The 16,721-nt window shown below is 54.1% G+C and overlaps 1 protein-coding gene and 1 long non-coding RNA gene across 3 annotated transcripts; both read right to left on the bottom strand.

The window, feature by feature from the left end:
• Positions 1–6,304: 6,304 nt before the first annotated feature.
• Positions 6,305–6,750, bottom strand: LOC125912109 (uncharacterized). Its single transcript, XR_007454616.1, has 2 exons — positions 6,570–6,750; positions 6,305–6,456 (listed from the first exon to the last, which is right to left on the bottom strand). It is a non-coding gene; the product is annotated as an uncharacterized LOC125912109 (long non-coding RNA).
• A 6-nt stretch (positions 6,751–6,756) lies between these two features.
• SEMA6C (semaphorin 6C) lies at positions 6,757–16,721 on the bottom strand. 2 transcript variants are annotated; one of them, XM_049616304.1, is made up of 18 exons: positions 15,536–16,721; positions 13,603–13,717; positions 13,252–13,315; positions 13,037–13,093; positions 12,580–12,681; positions 12,267–12,357; positions 11,940–12,059; positions 11,671–11,759; positions 11,123–11,340; positions 10,703–10,834; positions 10,270–10,426; positions 9,854–10,041; positions 9,413–9,559; positions 9,087–9,164; positions 8,894–8,949; positions 8,678–8,722; positions 8,201–8,308; positions 6,757–7,801 (listed from the first exon to the last, which is right to left on the bottom strand). In XM_049616304.1, the coding sequence occupies exons 1-18, from the start codon at positions 15,645–15,647 to the stop codon at positions 6,759–6,761; spliced, it is 2,922 nt and encodes a 973-aa protein (XP_049472261.1). In that variant the 5' UTR covers positions 15,648–16,721; the 3' UTR covers positions 6,757–6,758. The 2 variants fall into 2 exon arrangements, with proteins under 2 accessions (XP_049472261.1, XP_049472262.1); XM_049616305.1 differs by lacking the exon at positions 8,201–8,308.

Here is a 16,721-nt window from a genome sequence, read left to right as displayed (position 1 = left end):
TCACCCACCCTCCCCTCCCCCCCACCCCCCCATCAACCCTGTTTGTTGCGAGAGAGAGAATCTTAAGCAGCCTCTAACGCTCAGCTCACAGCCCAACCTAGGGCTCAGTCTCACAACCGTGAGATCATGAACTGAGCAGAAATCAAGAGTCAGTCACTTAACGGACTGAGCCACCCCAGAGCCCCAAGGATGCCTTTCTTAAATAAAGGAGGATAATATTAAAGCCAAGGACATATAAGCATCTGTGTTCAACAAGTAGAACCTCCAAGGCAAGGCTCCAAGTCAGTATTCAGGAAATTGAACACGTACCATGTACTAGGTTGCGTGTAGGTAATTGCTTTTTGATGTGTGTGTGTGTGTGTGTATGGTCAAAAACCCTGTGTACATATTAATTATAAGGTACATCTGGTAGCGTACCTCATAAATGTGTATACAGCCTTTGTTCTGCTGAGAGAAAAAGAGCAGGAACTTGAGGCTTGAGAAACAAAGAACTAAAAGTCTTGCTGAATTCAAATCCTAGTGTGAGAAATCAGGAGCATGGGAAGGTTGGAAGGGAATTGGAGAGATGGGAACCTGGAGTTCTCTGAAGGGTAATGTTCTTAAAGGATGGGAAAAAAACATGAATTACGGCAACTTTCCTAAGATTTCCTCTGTGAAAATGAGCCCTCTACTCCAAGAAGATCAGTAGGTAGAAAATACGAGAGAAAGTTGCAGTGGGAGCAACTTAGTGAAAACCACAGCTATGTACGGTTTGTGCAAGATGTCTGATAGATAAATAGAGTTAAGTTTGTTATGACTATAGGGGACAACTTAAAAAAAAAGGAAACTAGATAACTGGGAAATTAATAGTCATGTCCAGCAGACAATTTACATGTGTTAAAAATGTTAAAAAAATAAAACAAAAAAACTATAAGGGACGCCTGAGCAAAGCGTGGGGCTGTACTCTGTTCCCATAACCACTCCTAAAGTTTAAGAAAGTTCTTACTGTAAGAAATGTGCTGTTTGAGGGGTGCCTGGGTGGCTTGGTCGGTTAAGTGTCCGACTTCGGCTCAGGTCATGATCTCACGGTCCTTGAGTTCGAGCCCCGCGTCGGGCTCTGTGCTGACAGCTCAGAGCCTGGAGCCTGTTTCGGATTCTGTGTCTCCCTCTCTCTCTGCTCCTCCCCTGTTCATGCTCTGTCTCTCTCTGTCTCAAAAATAAACGTTAAAAAAAAAATTAAAAAAAAAAAAAAAAAAGAAATGTGCTGTTTGAGAGGGAGGCCAATATTATAAATAATAACAGCTTCTATGCATTAAGGGTTTTTTTGGTGGTGTTTTTGTTTTTGTTTTTGTTTTTTTGGTTAACTCTTCACCCAACTTGGGACTTGAACTCACAACCCAAGATCAAGAGTCACATGCTTGAGGCACCTGGGTGGCTTAGTCGGTTAAATGTCTGACTTCAGCTCAAGTCATGATCTCACACTCTATGAGTTTGAGCCCCACATCAGGCTCAGTGCTGACAGCTCAGAGCCTGGAGCCTACTTTGGATCCTTTGTCTCCCTCTCTCTCTGCCCCTCCCCCACTCATGCTGTCTTCCTGTCAAAAATAAACAAACGTTAAAAAAAATTTTTTTTAAGTCGCATGCTCTACTGACTGAGCCAACCAGGTGCCCCTCTATGCATTAACGATTTGCTACATGTCTGCCATTGAGCTAGACGTTTCACATACACACAAACACACCTATCTTGCAAGATATGTATTATCTTCAGAATATAGATTAAAAAAAAAAAAGTTGTGACTGCCCAGAGTCCCTCAGAGTCCCTCAACTTTAAAAATATATATACTTTCTAAAACTACAGTTCTGGGGCACCTGGGTGGCTCCATCGGTTTGGGCGTTTGACTCTTAATTTTGGCTCAGGTCATGATCCCATGGTTGTGGGATCAAGCCCTGCGTCAAGCTCCGTGCTGAGTGTGGAGCATACTTGGGATTCTTTCTCTCTCTCCCTCTGCCCCTTCCCACACTCCTGCTCTCTGATTAAAAAAAATAATAAAACTACAGTTCCTACATTGTTATTGGTGTTCTTTCCTGTGTAATTCGTCCTTGAATCAGAATATGATCTTGCTCACTTAACTTTGGGCATATAGTTAAGAAACAGGGGTGACATAACTTCAGCCTTTTTTGCAAACTCAAAGTCAGGTTTGCTCCAGAACCAATTCAGGAGGCATCTCCACAAAGTTGCTGGCCAGCAATACTTGAACAAGGAGAGTCAAAGGTAACCTTGCTTGTGAAGACTGGGTGGGGTCTTCAGCTCTAGGATGCTGGATAGCTTCTATCTTTCCTTCTAGACTACTCTACTCCCTCTATATCTTTTTCTCTATCCTGGGAGGCTATCCTGCATGCATTTCATCAGTGGGCTCCCTGCACTTCAGATTCCACTTGGATTCCTGCTCTGGCAGGAGATCGGAGGGAGAGAAAAAACTTGGATCGGTATATGGATTGCCCAGGTTCCATTCATTGGGGTCCCCTGGGCCTAGCTGTACCCTTTGGTTAAAGGTCACCGCTCCTCTCAATGCAGTCTCTCCTGCCAGTTCCGAATAACCACTATCTCCCTTTATCCTTTCAGGCCCAAGGCTGTTACTACCCTCAGTTACTGACCTATCCCTTGCCCACACTTTAAAATCAGTCCTTTGTTGGGGCGCCTGGGTGGCTCAGTTGGTTGAGTGCCGACTTCGGCTCAGGTCACGATCTCGCGGTCCGTGAGTTCGAGCCCCGCATCGGGCCCCTGTGCTGACAGCTCAGAGCCCGGAGCCTGTTTCAGATTCTGTGTCTCCCTCTCTCTGACCCTCCCCCATTCATGCTCTGTCTCTCTCTGTCTCAAAAATGAATAAAAACGTTAAAAAAAATTTTTAAATCAGTCCTTTGTTATTTTGAGTATGTTGTCTTATTTCCTGTTGGGACCTTAATATATGTGGTAGAGGTAGGCAACCTTGGATTCATAGGCTTCATATTTTATCCGTGAACTTCAACCTAACTCATGGATATAACCTTAAATTCTTATGAGTTAACCGTTCTGAAGGGTCAACTGTTGGATTAAGTAGCAGAAAGTGACTCATACCTGTATGGTTCCCAAGTGTGGGGTAGTGCCATCAAGGAGATACAAATCTGAGAGACAATAATAGCTCAGGCCCCTGTGACTTAGCTCCCAAAGTACCCAAGATGTTGAACAGCTTTTCAAGCTTTGTGACTATAGAACCTTCTGTGTTTCAGATCCCCAAAGTCTTACACAAGCTGATGCACTCTACCCACTGGGGCCCTGGTTTCTCCATAACCTCCCAGGATGCCTCTGAGAAATCAGCGTAGAAATCCCTCAGGGGGACAACTGTATCCTCTTGCTGGCACATACTGGTTTTTTTCTAAAGACAAAGTTTGAACTAGTATCCTAATTTTGATTTTTTTTAATTCTAATTTTTTAGTGTTTATTTGGTTTTGAGAGATAGGGAGAAAGAATATGAGTGGGGGAGGGGCAGAGAGAGGAAGACAGAGGATCCCAAGCGGCTCCTCACTGACAGCAGAGAGCCCCACTGGGGGCTCAAAGTCATGAACTGAACCATGAGATCATGGCCTGAGCTGAAGTGGGACACTTAACCGACTGGGCCACCCAGGTGCCCCCCTAATTTTTATTTTTAAAAGTCTGTTTGTGTATGTATGTATGTATGTATGTATTGGGAGAGAGAATCCCAAGCAGGCTCTACACTGCCAGTAGAACCTGATCCAGGGCTCGAACCCATGAACAGAGAGATCATGACCCGAGTCAGATGCTCAGGGCACCTGGGTGGCTCAGTTGGTTAAGCGTCCAACTTCGGCTCAGGTCATGATCTCATGGCTTGTGAGTTCAGGTGCCGTGATGGATTCTGTGCTGACAGCTCAGAGCCTGAAGCCTGCTTTGGATTCTGTTTCCACGTCTTTGCCCCTCCCCTGCTCACACACTGTCTCTCTCAAATATAAACTTTAAAAAAACTTATAAAAAAAAAAAAGTCACATGCTCAACAGACTGAGCCACCCAGGCATCCCAAACTAATATCTTAGTTTAAAAAAAAAGTGTATCAACATTATCTTTAAGTATCCTTAAATTAAGAGGTCATGTGGTCATGTTTATCCCTCGTTGTCAGTGTCAATAAGTTGTTTGAATTCATTCCCTTAGTTTATTCACTACTCTTTGCCAGGGTGAGGTATTTCATGAGTATTAACAAATTGCATACTTGGTAGTAATCTATTTGGGGCTTTTCCCACAAAGCACTTAATTTAAACCTATGTATTTATATGGTGCTTTATTATAACCTCCCTGTTGCCATATATCCTTTACAAAAGAAATTGAGGCTCAGAGAGGTTAATTGAATTGCCAAAGTCACACACAAAACTATTAAAATGGCAGAGTCCAAGACTTTTGTTTTCAGTGCAACATAGTTGCTTTTGCTAGCCCTGAGAACGTTCTGAGAATCCAGTTTAGTCCACTCTTTAGGCTAGAGAAGTCGTCATACTTTGTAAATGTTAATAAATGAACACCCTTCATGATTAAAATGAAACAAGGACTTTAACCTGTAAATTGCTGCTGCCTGCACAGAGTCACAGGATTAACTTCTCTTGCACCTCTCTTTTGAGTCTGTATTTAAACTTGAGGAACATTTACCCCTTTCTTGTGACCACCTTCAGGGCAAGCACTGAAGTATTTTGAGCCTTGTCCCTCATAACAGAAGGCTGAGAAAGGATGCAGCCCTAACATTTTTCTTTGTCCTGGCTTTAACACCTTGGTTTGAAGAGGATAGTGAAGTCGTGTTTGGAAAGATTCTCCGCTCCTCCCTTGCTCTCCTTCACCATCTAGGAAACTAGCAACGGTTTTCAAACATCTTGGTTTATGTAAGGCATCCAAAGAGGGTTAAACTAAGACCTAAAGGACCTCTCCAACCTGGGAGAACAAGCTCCAAGCAGAGGGTAGACTGCAGAGAGCAAATATGGCAGAACAAGGTGTGAGGAAAGTTCAGAGGGTAATTTTCAAAAAAATCTTGAGGGTAAAATCTATTAAGACTGTGAGGATATAAAGGGAAACCGATTGCTTAGAAGATCGCAAAGTTAGGACGCCTAAGCATGAGTTTGGAAGAATCACCATCTCAAAAGGTACCGTGTTTTCTCCTTTGAAAGTATTTTTACATACATTATCATTACTTGAGCCTCTCAACCCCATTTTTCAGATGAGGAAACTGAGGTTTGGGGCAAAGTTGTGACTTGTCAGGATTACAGGTAGTCAAGGGAGGAGCAAGAAACAGTCTCCGTTCTTCACCAAATTGTTCTCAGTGGTTTCCCATCAAAGGCCCTTCCGCGGCAAACAGGGCAATGGAAAAAAACAAAAAAACAAAAAAAAAAAAAAAAAAAAAAAACAGGGCAATGGACTGCCAAGGCTTCCTTAGCGGCAGGACCTGGGCCGGCCTCCAGGCGGCGCCAGTGGGACGGCGGCCTAGGGCTCCAACTGGGCGGATACTCAGGCCACGCGCCGGCAAAACCCCGGACTTGTAAATCCGCAAAAGCAGCCACCGCCCCCGAGAGGCTTTAAGAACCCTTAGACTCGAGGTAGTGGGCGGGACAGACGGTCCTGTCAGCCCCTCCCATTGGCCCGCGGGGTAACAGACAGGTATCTTCAGCCAGCCCCAGCTAGATGAACGACCGAACGGGCACCCGCTAGCTGAACCTCGGCACGCGGGTTGCAGCCGGAGACTCCTCCGCGAGAGGAGGCTACGCATGCGTGCAAGGGAACAAACGCTGTGCATACTCCCTCCCGCTCTGCGAAGGGAAACTAACTGCTCCTTAGGGAACTGCCAAGGGTAGCCCCTGCCTCCGACAGCGCGGACTCCTTTGCTCTTCTGTGCAGCCTCCCGGTCGTGCGATCTAGACTCCAAATTCTTTAGGACAAGTTTTCCTGTTGTGAAACGTAAATCACTTGCGCTGCAGCTTCATTTTATTTCTCAAAAAGTACCCTCCCCCCACCCCATGGTACAAGCTAGGAAAACGTCCTCGATCCAGGAACGTGCTCCGGTGCACTCCCCACCCCACCTAAGCTCGGCCGTGGGTCTCCTGGGCCCCGGCTCATCGCCACACACCATTTCTTTGCTTGCCTCCTTCAGGAAACCTTTCCTGATTAACCCCGGTGGGACCGCAGCCATCCCAATTACTCGGGAGAGTGCGAGGCCAAGATAAAGGCAGATTCGGGGGCAGAGGCGCCTAGCGAGCGGACCGGTTCCCGCCCCGCCCCCTCCGCTAGGAAAGTCAGGCACGACTCGGGGACAAAAAGCTGTATTGGGAAGCGGAGGCTCCTACACAGTAGGAGGAGGCACGTCCCGGGAGGCCCGAGGACTCCGTACACAGCGCGCGCGCGGCCCCAGCCCCGTCGGTCCGTCCATCCGTCCTGCGGCCCGCCCGCGGCTCAGTCTATGGAGGAAGCCCGAAGGGGCGAGTTAAGGCAGCTTGGCTGAGAGAGGGGGAAGTAGAAGTGCGCCAGTTCCCCCCGAAAAGCTGGCTCACTGAGGGGGCGAGCTTCTCACCTCCCACTCCTCTCTCGAGGACAGGGGGAAAGACAGTCAATAAATAAACCCAAGGCGGGCTGAGACCCCGGGAGACTCTCAGAGTCCAGAAAGGCTGGAGGTGTGGAACGCGGAGAGAGGGAGGGGTTCTGTCCTTGGAGACGCGTCCATGCTCTTGGCCTTGGAGGGCGCGGGCCTCAGGGGCTCCCTTTAAAAGTGAAAATGGCTGCCGTTGGGGACGGCCGGCGGGGGGGAGGGCGCGACGAGGGGCGGCTTCGGGGGCAGCTGCGGCTTCTCGACGTCCACCCTCTTTAGGGCGCGGCCCCGATAGCCCTCCGGCCGGCCCAGGTACAGAAGATGTCTCCCAGGCCCCCCACAGTACCTGGAGGGACCCCCCGAGGGGACCCGAGTGAGCAGGGCCGGGGGGGCACGATGCGTGGGGAAGGGCGTTCTGCGGCCGCCCCCGACCCCTAGCCGGGGAGCGGGGGCGGAGAGGGCGGGCCGCGTGGAGGGGGCCGCGCACTTGCCCTCGGGGGGCACGTCCAGCCTCAACGGCGGGCCACACTCCCGGGGCAGGAGGCTGGGGCCCGCGAACAGGGTGGGGGTGGGGCTGGGTTCCGGCGGGAGCGCCCGCGAGGTAAACGCGGCCGCGGCCAGGGGCTCGGCCCCCTTCCTGGGTGGCTGCGGACCGTGCAGGTGGCGCAGCAGTTCTTCCAGGGTGGTGACCTCCACCGCCTGCCCGGGACAGCCGGGCGGCGGCGGCCTCACCAGCACGCGGGGCGCGGGGCCGCCCGCCGCGTTCCCGCCCCGCGCGCGGCCCTGGCCCTCCTTGGCATTGTTCCCGTTCTGGTTCCACTCCCAGGGGCCCCCGGCGTGGCGGAGGTGCTTGGCCGGCAGCTCGGGCGTGGACTCCGGCGTGGGCAGGCAGGCCAGCTCCGGCGGGGCCACCCCCTCGGGGGGAGGCAGGAAGGTGGTGTAGAGCTGGGGCGGCTGCGCCCCGTCTCCGTCCTTGGACTGCGGCGGCTCCGGGCCCGCACCGTGCAGCCGGGCCAAGCTGCGAAGGGAGAGAGGGCGCGGGAGCCCCGGAGTCTCGACGTCCTTGCTCCGACGTCGGTGGGCTCGGCGGCACGCGCAGGAGACCAGGAGGCCAGAGACCGAGGCGCCCAGAGCGAAGGCTGCGGCAGCACAGGCCAGGAGGAGTGGGATGGGGACGGAGAGGGAGGCTGAGGCTGGGGGGAGGTCCCGGCGCACGCCTGCCGACCGAGAGGGAGGAGGGAGGCTCAGCCGAGGTAGGGGGGTGTGGGAGGGCGCTGCACCTCGCTCCCGCTGCTGCTCGCCTCCTCCGCTCCAGCACAGCCTGACCCTCCTCAGAATGACCTCCCCCGACCCCTCAACGCACAGCCCATCACACCAGACCTCACACACAGGCTAGAGCTTGGGCCTTGGGGAGTCCCCAACCCAGCTCTGGCCCCTGGAGCCATGCCAAGAGCAGGTGCCAAACTCTGCCAGTGCAGAAGGAGGTGGATAGGAGATGCCCAGCTCTGGGGAGAGGGGGCACCAGACAGGCATTAGTGAGCATCAAACGTGTCAGTGAGGGGCTTGGAGTTCTTCAAGAATCAGCAGCCCCACACTTCACTCCTGTCCCTCCCAACCAGCCCCCTTACCCTGAGTGTGAGCTCCAATAGTGGAAGACTGGGGCCGGGGGTGGGCATCACTGAGGGGGCTGGGGGTCTCAGGGGAAGGGCCAGGACCCAGAAGCACTGGTGACAGAGACCAGGTCAGAGCCAGTGAGGCTCCTGTTTTCCACCTCTGACACCCATTCAGAGGGTCCTCCCCACCCCCACCCACCCCCTTTGGAACCCCAAAGTCCAGAACTCCAGCCTCTCCTTTCTTCTGGGCATGGGGAAGGGCTCACCATGCAGGCATTCTTTCATGTAGTTTTTTCAAAGACTATTTATTTAAGCACCCTACTGTATGCCAAGCACTGAGCTATATGCCAGGTGTGTGGAGGATGCTAACCCTTGAGACTCTCTCAGTGGGTCCGGGGTGCTGGTCTGCTGCCAGGGAGCACAGACTCAGGTGAGTGTGGGCCGGGCAAGGGGGGATGAAGTTGGAATAGCCAGACTCACCATAAGCAGAATCCCCTGTACCAGACTGACTCCCAGTAGCTCCGTCTATGAAGAAGGAAGACGGAGGGTGAAGACAGGGGCAGGGGAAGCTTCTAGAAGAACTGAAAGAGGTGACTGTGCTACAGAAGGACAGAAACCCACACCCGGGATGGTCGCTGAGGGCCTTCAGAGCCATGTGCAGCTGTGGCTACAGCTGCCCCTGCCCTGGCCATTTACCTTGGCAGTCACTGTGCTCCGTGGATTCCTGGTTCCCAGCCGGATCCACATCAGTCCTAGAAGGAAATGAGGTGGATGGGGGTGTCTCAGTGCAGTTATCCATCTTGCCCCCCAGCCCCTGCCCCGGCCCTCAGCTCCCTCTCCTAGTAGTGGGGAGCTTTCTCCTCAGGAGGTCCAGGGGCCCCTCACTTACCCACCGGGTCCCCTGATATCCACACAGCCTCTGGAGCTATGCCATCCACAGTATGGGTCCTGAGAAGCCAGACAGCTCCTGGGGGAGACGGAGACATCTGAGGCTCTCCCCTCTAATCACAGCCCATGCCCCAGCCCCAGATCCCATCCTGCCTACCCTGATTCCTATTCTAGTCCCTGGTTGCTGAATACCTACAGAATGCTCCAGGCAACCCTCCCTCCTGACCCTCCCCTGCATTTCTCTGCCACCCCCCCATGCCTGTGTCCCCATGCTCCTTCTGGCCCAAGAAACCTCCCCAGGAAGGCCTGCCCTCAGCCTCTTCTCACCTCTGACAGGCCCCGTGCCGGGCACACCGACTGAGAGGGAGGTAGATGATGCAGCCAGAAAAAGCCACAAAGAGCCTGTGACCTTCAGTGTCCAGCTCCAGCCCTATGACCCGCCGTGCTGTTTGGGCCACCCGCTTCCCACTACACCTAGGATGGAGCCAGAAGGAATCAGAGACGGCGCAGGTGAGGCTCTTGTCTCCAGGGGGGGGGGGGGGGGGGGACGGTTAAAGAACAGAAGGTGGGGAGGTGCACAAGCCCTGAACACAACTCATAGGGCTGCCCCACCAAACCACCCAGCTTCTTGCCAAATCCCTATACCCTATAGCTTCTGGGGAGTTCCCACCCTATCCCCCCACATCTCCATCCACCACCTCACTTCCCATTCCTGCTCTGCAAGGGGGGCGGGGGTGGGTGGGAGGGACTGCCAGACGAAGGCCTCACCTGGCAGGGCTGTAGGCATTGATTTCTTCCAACAGGATGGGCTCAGGGCCCCCTGATGGCCCCCCTGGGGGCAGTACCTTCAGCACTGTCCCATCTTCGGAGCCCAGGAACAGGACTGTGGTGTTACCGTAGGGACCAGCCCTACCATCCACAGCTAACTGGGTCAGTAGAGCCCTGGAGGGATAGGCCTCAGGTCAGGGCAAGCTGACTAGTGGAAGACGGCCCATGTATCCTGGTGCCCACTTCCGGGTGCTTCCTCCCGCCCAGACTTTTTCTTCTTCTCACTCTCCCTTCCACTTTCGTGGGTTCTTCTTCCCACCAATATGATTTAGCTTGTGAGGTCGGAGACAGAAAGGGGCGGGGGCGGGGGCGGGGGGGGGGGGGGGGGGGGGGGAACTGGGCTTTTGTCTTGCCACATCCCTGCTGGGGAGGGTGAGCAGAGGCTGATGGGTAGCAGGTGGCACGGCCGGGTCCAGCAGTGGGTGAGCCTTGATAAAGGTCAGGACATCGTCAGGGAGATCTCTGGAAGAGGGGAACAAGGCAGCCACACCTACTCCTGCACAGGATCCTGGCCTGGTAGGCACATGGAAAGGAGCCATGTTAGGACGGGGACCCAGGGTTTAGTTAAGTACCCCACCCCCCAGCTGCTCCCAAACATGATTGGTAACCTTTGCTCTACCCCTTCACACAGACATTCAACTACTGCCTTCCTTTTCTCCACAGCTCTCCAGTCCCATGCCACCCCACTGAGCCCCCTCCCCCTAATCCCATAGACCCTCTCTTCATAATCCCATGTGGGAACACACTGCTTGCTTCTGCCCCCACAAAAGCCACCCCCATCCTGGGTACCTGGGGGAGGGAACCCTGTCTTCAGATACGGGTGTCCAGGCCCCATCCAGACTCCTCTGCTCCTTGAACTTGCCCTCAAACGCATGCTCGATATCATCCAGGTAGAAGGCACAGACTGCAGAGCCAGGGATGCTGAAGGAGCCAGAAAAGGATGTGGGCTGGGGGTTGGGAGGGATAGCACAGCCCCTCCCAGGTGAGACACGGCAGCTGCCCTTATGCACCATATTAAGACGTGGAGCCTGAGAGGGTGAGACAGTCTCTGGGGACCATGCTGGGAGAAAAAAAAAATGAACAGAACAGTAAACTGGCCTTGAATGGAATCTCCCCTCATTATAAGGCATCAGCAGGCTGTGGGAGGGGGGCTCAGACGCTGGTGGGACAAGGGACAGATTGGGCCATGTCGGTTAGTCTACTACTAACCTGTTGGTCTGCGTGGTGAAGACCCCAAAGAGAGCAGAGCGACCGTACAAGTTCACAGGCCCAGTTAAGGCCTGTAAGACGTCAAAATAGAAGGTAGAATCTCCAGGAACAGAGCAGTTGAGCCGCAGCTTCAGGAAGGATGTCCAGTGGCGGTCCAAGGCCCGAGGTGAGCCGCCCATGTCACGTTTACATACTCGGGCCACCCTGGAGAACTGCACCTGGGTTGGGGGGGAGAGCCAGGACTAGGAGAACAGGGAGGGCCCCAGGGCCAGTGGCGGGGACACGAATCTGGAGTGTTGGAGGACCGAGAGACCAATGTTAGGGCACAGCAAAGGAAGGGTATAGCGTGGTAGATCGGTTGGGGTCAAGGATGAGGGACACAGCAGGATGTGGGGGCAGAGGGTTGGGGGCTACTCCAAGCTGGGGCTCAGAGTCCAAGGGACTGTATGGTGGAGATTAGGGCCAGGAGCTCTTCACTGACTCTTGACTGGCTCCTCAGGATCCAGCAGAACTCTCTAGCTACCCACCCCTGGTGCCCACCTCCTTACCCTTCCCAGCCGAGCATCCTCCACAGAGACCTCTCGGAAGAAGAAGTAGACATGGTCTCCGTGCTCCAAGGCATGGACGAAGTGTGGCTCTGAAGGGGCGGAGACAGGAAACAGCATGTTCAGGGACTCCAGGCCCCACACAGCCTTCTGCCTTTCACACAGGCACAGTACCAGTACCACCACCCTCTGCCTGCTCCCTGCACCTCCCCCTGTCCTCCCCCTGTACCTCCTCCCCAGGAGCAGCCTCCCTCCCCCAGGCCTGCCCTGACCTCTGAGCCACTTGGAGTCGTACTTGGCAGAGCGGAGTGGGGGCTGAGGCCCAAGGCTTCTGTAAACCACAGCATCACTGGCCTGGAAATCCGCAGCTGTGGCTGAGTATAGGCTGCCCTCTGGAGGGGCGGGTAGGGGGGAGTCAGGGGAGGGCCCAGGGATCTGGCGCTTCTTGGGCCTCCTACACCCCTACCTCACTCACCCTGGCCCTGCCCCCTACCTCAACCTTCCACTCAGGAGCATAGGGAGAGACCAAATTGGGAGAAGGGCTGAGGTGGTAGCCCCCTCCGGCCACAGGCCCGCTTCTCACGTGCCCAGGTGCACACCTGCAAAGATGGCCACATTGGACTGGGTGGCATCAAAGGGGCATCGAGCCTGCCCACTCAGCTCTTCACCCTCCTGCTGCAGCGAAGTTATCTGCAGGGAGAGGGAACAGATTCTTGGAACCATCAGGGTCTCGGAGTCTGGCTCCATCACCCACCTCCCCGCGTCCCCTTGCCTCTCTCCCCAACCCCTTCAGGACCCTTGCATTCTGGACACTCCGGTTCCCCTACCCTCGCTGGTTGCCCACCTTGGGTTCTCTTCTCACTCCCATCACGACCCCTTCCCTGCCCCACACCCCTCCCTCCGCCTCTGTACCCCATAGCTGCGGCACACGGGGCTGAATGAGTTCGTTCCACAGGCAAGGAGTGTCTGGGAGTCCCAGGGAACAAGAACACGAATATAGTTGTGGCACTCGTCCTAGAGAAGCCAAAATTCCAGGTCAGCGACAGGGCTCCCTAGGACTGGGACAGGGGGCCACAGGAATTAAGGCTACCTCCCCTGAGATGGTCAGAGCAATGTGGGGTAAAGTCCCAGCCAAGCTATTTGCTACTCTGCAACCTCAGACAGATTCTTTGGCCTACTAGAGCCTAGCTCTTCTGTGAAGGAAGGCAAAAACTATTCATCCCCTTTCCTGCATCCCCCCACCCCCACCCCAGATGCAAGTGGGCGGGAAAACTGGGCACAGCGGAGGACCACTGTGGTCCTGGACAGAGCCTGGAGAGGCGGGAAATTCTCCCCTGGAAATTGTCACCCCGCTCCTCACGCTCCTCACCGTCAGCTTTCCCCGCACAGCACAGTTCTCCATGTCTTGGCTCTGCCATGTTAGATACTGAAGGGAGAGGCAGAAGGGAGGGAACATCATGGGGCAAGCTGGATGCCCCCTCATATGATGGCTCTTTTTGGATTCTTTTTCCCACCCGCTGGACCCCCAGCAGACCTTTCCAGGCCTCATCTCCATGCCTGCACCTCCTGCCACATTCCTCTTACCTTGTTCGGCACCAGCCCCTCCCCTGCCTCCTGGGCTTGAAGATCGAAGGAGAAAACGTGATCCCTGCAGAGAGAGGTAAGGAGGGATCAGAGCCAAACAAAGGCACCCCACCTGAGCTCCTTACTGCCACCCTGCTCAGGCTCAGTGGTCAGAGACAAACATCGCAGACCTCCTGCTATCCCCCCCTTACTCCATGCCTCGGCATTTGCGCTCTGGGTCCAAGCATGTCCACGTCCCATGGCTTGTACACCTGCATGTGTCCCCTGCAAGGTGCTGCAGTGGCCATGCAGGTCCCATGTCTGCCCAGGAGCATGCATGTCGGCCCCACAACAGTGCCACGGCCAGTTTACCGGGCAGCCACTAGCAAGGTCCGGTTCAAGGTTAGGAATCTCTGAAAGTCCAGCCCAAGTTCGGCAACCACAGCATCATCCTCCAGGCCCCGGAACCAAGATAATGGGGAAGTCCCTAGAAGACACAGAGAGGTGGGTGCTGAGGCCGAGCCAGGACACCGTGCACTCCCTCAATACCCTTTCCAGCCAGATGAAATCCAGCCATGGACATTGTGGATGAGGAAGACAAGTTGTGAGGTATTAAAAAAAAACTATTAATACAACTATTAATAAAATAATGCTAGCCCTGAGCACTTAACCTCGGCCAACCACCATGTTAGCATTTTAGATGCCTCGTTTAATACAACCCTGTAAGGGAAATACAGTAAAACTTGGTTTGCAAGCATAATTCATTCTGGAATGATGCTTGTAATCCAAAGCACTCGTACATTAAAGTGAATTTCAAGAACCATTGGCTCAGTTGTGATCAAGTGATATTCAGTATCACATACTACTTGTATCACAAGACATCGCTCATTTATCAAGTTAAAATTTATTAGAGGGGCACCTGGGTGGCTCAGTCGGTTAGGCATCCAACTTTGGCTCAGGTTATGATCCCCCACGGTTTGTGAGTTCAGGCCCCACATCTGTCTCTGTGCTGACAGCTCAGAGCCTGGAGCCTGCTTTGGATTCTGTGTCTCCCTCTTTCTCTGCCCCTCCCCTGCTCGCACTCCGTCTCTCCATCTCTCTAAAGATAAACATTTTTTTAATTAAAATTAAAAATAATATTTGCTTATCTTGCCACAAGGTTTTACTATACTAATATTGGCCCCACTTTACAGATGAGGAGTCTGAGGCTTAAAGCCATTAAGGAATTTGCCTAGTTTATTTAGCTGGGAAGTGGCAGGCACTGGGATTCAGATCCAGGTCTGTCCTACTCCAGAGCTGAACACAGTTCCTTCTTGGAAGGCAGGTGTGCCCACCACTATACCACCAATGCCCGCTCACAGTCCCTTGTTGGAAGGGCTGTAGGGCTGGCTAGCGCTCCCCTCTCCTTCCCGTGTCATACACTGTCCTGTCTGGAGCACTTACTCCATTTCTCCCAGCTTTTGGTATCATCCCCTCAAGGCTCTTCAGAAGCCACCTCAGCCGTCCCAGGTCACTGTCTCCGTTGACCACCCTCCGTGTCCGCTGGCCTGACCATGGCAACCATGATCATCAGTGCCCAGAGGCAGCTCAGAGTTCAGACATAGATGCTTTAATGTTTATACAGTGCTCAGAACCTCATCTGGCACATGCAAGTGTTTGCTATTCTTATCCCCCAACACTTACTCCCAGGGACCCAACTGCAGTCCCTTGGTCCTTAAAGTTACTCTAAATTCTACATCCATAACAGGAACCTGCAAATAGATCAAGGTTCTTCTCAGAAAAAAGTGGGTGTATGGTTTCCCTCACAGTGGGACCTAGGCTTAGTTGTGGTGCAAATGGTGGAGATGAGGGAAGAGGTGTGGGGAACCACTGAACCAGCCCTGAGCCTTTGTGGCATACCTAACAGTAATAGCAAACACACAGGCAGCACTTACCATGTGCCAGACCGTGTTCTTGGCGCCTCATTTAATCCCTACATAACTCTGAGGCAGAATGCTGTTTGCTCTCTTCATTTTGCAGATGAGGAGACTGAGGCAAAGGAAGGTTAAACAATCTAACCAAGGTTGTGCGGCTAATGAGTCGCCGGGCAGGGATCCAAACCTGCTAAGGTTTGGTCTGGCTGAGAGTCCGTGCTCTTAACCACCAAATGACCGCACTGCCTCCAAGTGAAGGAAGCAGGGCCAGCAGCGCCCGCTCCCTCTACCTGTCTGCTTCCCCTGCTGGGTGTCTTCCTGTACCCTGGCCTCCTACACAGGGGTCTGGAGTGCAGAGCTCACCCAGCGGGGTGTCGGGCCAGGGCACTCACCTTGCAGGTCAGAGGTCAGCAGAGGGAGGGGGTCCTGGGGGAAGGCAGCCCGGGTATGGGGAAGTGAGAGCAGCAGGAGCAGCAAGGGCATGAAGCGGGGGGCACGGGGCATCCTGTGCGGGGCAGCTCAGGCCCCAGGGGGTGCCCCCTCACCCATATGCCGGCCCTGAAAGAGGAGACAGATAAAAGTGGGGGAAGGGGCCAGATCCCTTCCCCCCTGGCCCAGGCGGGCTCCTCCCCTGGTCTGACCCCAGAGGACCCTGTGGGCCAGGGGAATCAACCCTTTCTCTGGCACTGCCTCGGTCCCAGCCAGCTGTCACTGTCACTCCAGGCCTTTCTCTCTCCAACTGGCCCAAACTGGCTGGCGTGAGACCTGCAGGCATGACCCCAGGTAAGGACAGGACACGCCCATTCCCCTTCCAAACCTTCTCACCCAGCCTCTTCTCCTTTCTTCTGAGCAGGCCTGGGACATTTGGTAGGTGACACCTCCTGGCCCCCCTCTTACTAACCCCTTCTCAGTTATAATTAGACACTGAAGCCTTAAAATTATAAATAGTGACTCCTTGGCACTGGAAGGAGGAAGAGGGCACCGTGTCTGCCTCACCCTCCCTCACAGACCCAGACGGCACCCTGGGAGCCATTTAGGCGCTGTGCCTGGGCAGAGGCAGCTGCGAGGAAGCCATCCCCTCTCTAGGGTTGGGGAAGGACAGAGTGGGGGCAGGAAGCCTAGGGGTCGTTGTCTTAGTCTAAGTTCATGCCTCAAGGGCTCTTCTCTTTGCTAGGGAGAAGCTGGGTAGGGAGGGGTACGGGGTGGGGTGGGGGGCTGCCTTAGCCAAAAATGCATCTGCATCAAAGCCAGATCAGAGGCTAAACTTAGCTCTGGCTGCAGCTGTCTGCCCGACCACTGTGCCCCCTCCCAGCCTCTCCAACCCCCTGCTCCCTCCCTGGCTCCCAAGAACCAGTGCAAGTACTTGATGAAGAGGAGCAGACGCCCATGAGGAGCCAGGGATGCAACTGGCTATACTGGTGATGAGAAATGGCTCAACACGTATGTCCCTCTTTCCCTTCCTTCCCTCTTCAGGCTGCCTCAAAATGGAAATATAAATAATTCAACGACAGGCACAGGCAACAGTAGCCCAAAGTCCAGGAAAAGATGGATATGGTGAAAGCGTGGTGAGACTGCCCT

Source organism: Panthera uncia (genome assembly GCF_023721935.1).
Source record: "Panthera uncia isolate 11264 chromosome C1 unlocalized genomic scaffold, Puncia_PCG_1.0 HiC_scaffold_4, whole genome shotgun sequence".
NCBI lineage: Eukaryota > Metazoa > Chordata > Mammalia > Carnivora > Felidae > Panthera > Panthera uncia.
This window is presented reverse-complemented; position numbering and strand designations above follow the sequence as displayed.

Coding starts and splice junctions, on each gene's coding strand:
- SEMA6C (XM_049616304.1), bottom strand. CDS start 15,647: ATGCCCCGTGCCCCCCGCTTCATGCCCTTGCTGCTCCTGCTGCTCTCA. Junction 12,060..12,266: donor CAATGTGGCCATCTTTGCAG/GTGTGCACCTGG, acceptor CCGCCCCTCCAG/AGGGCAGCCTATACTCAGCC. Junction 9,560..9,853: donor AATGCCTACAGCCCTGCCAG/GTGAGGCCTTCG, acceptor GCTCCATCCTAG/GTGTAGTGGGAAGCGGGTGG.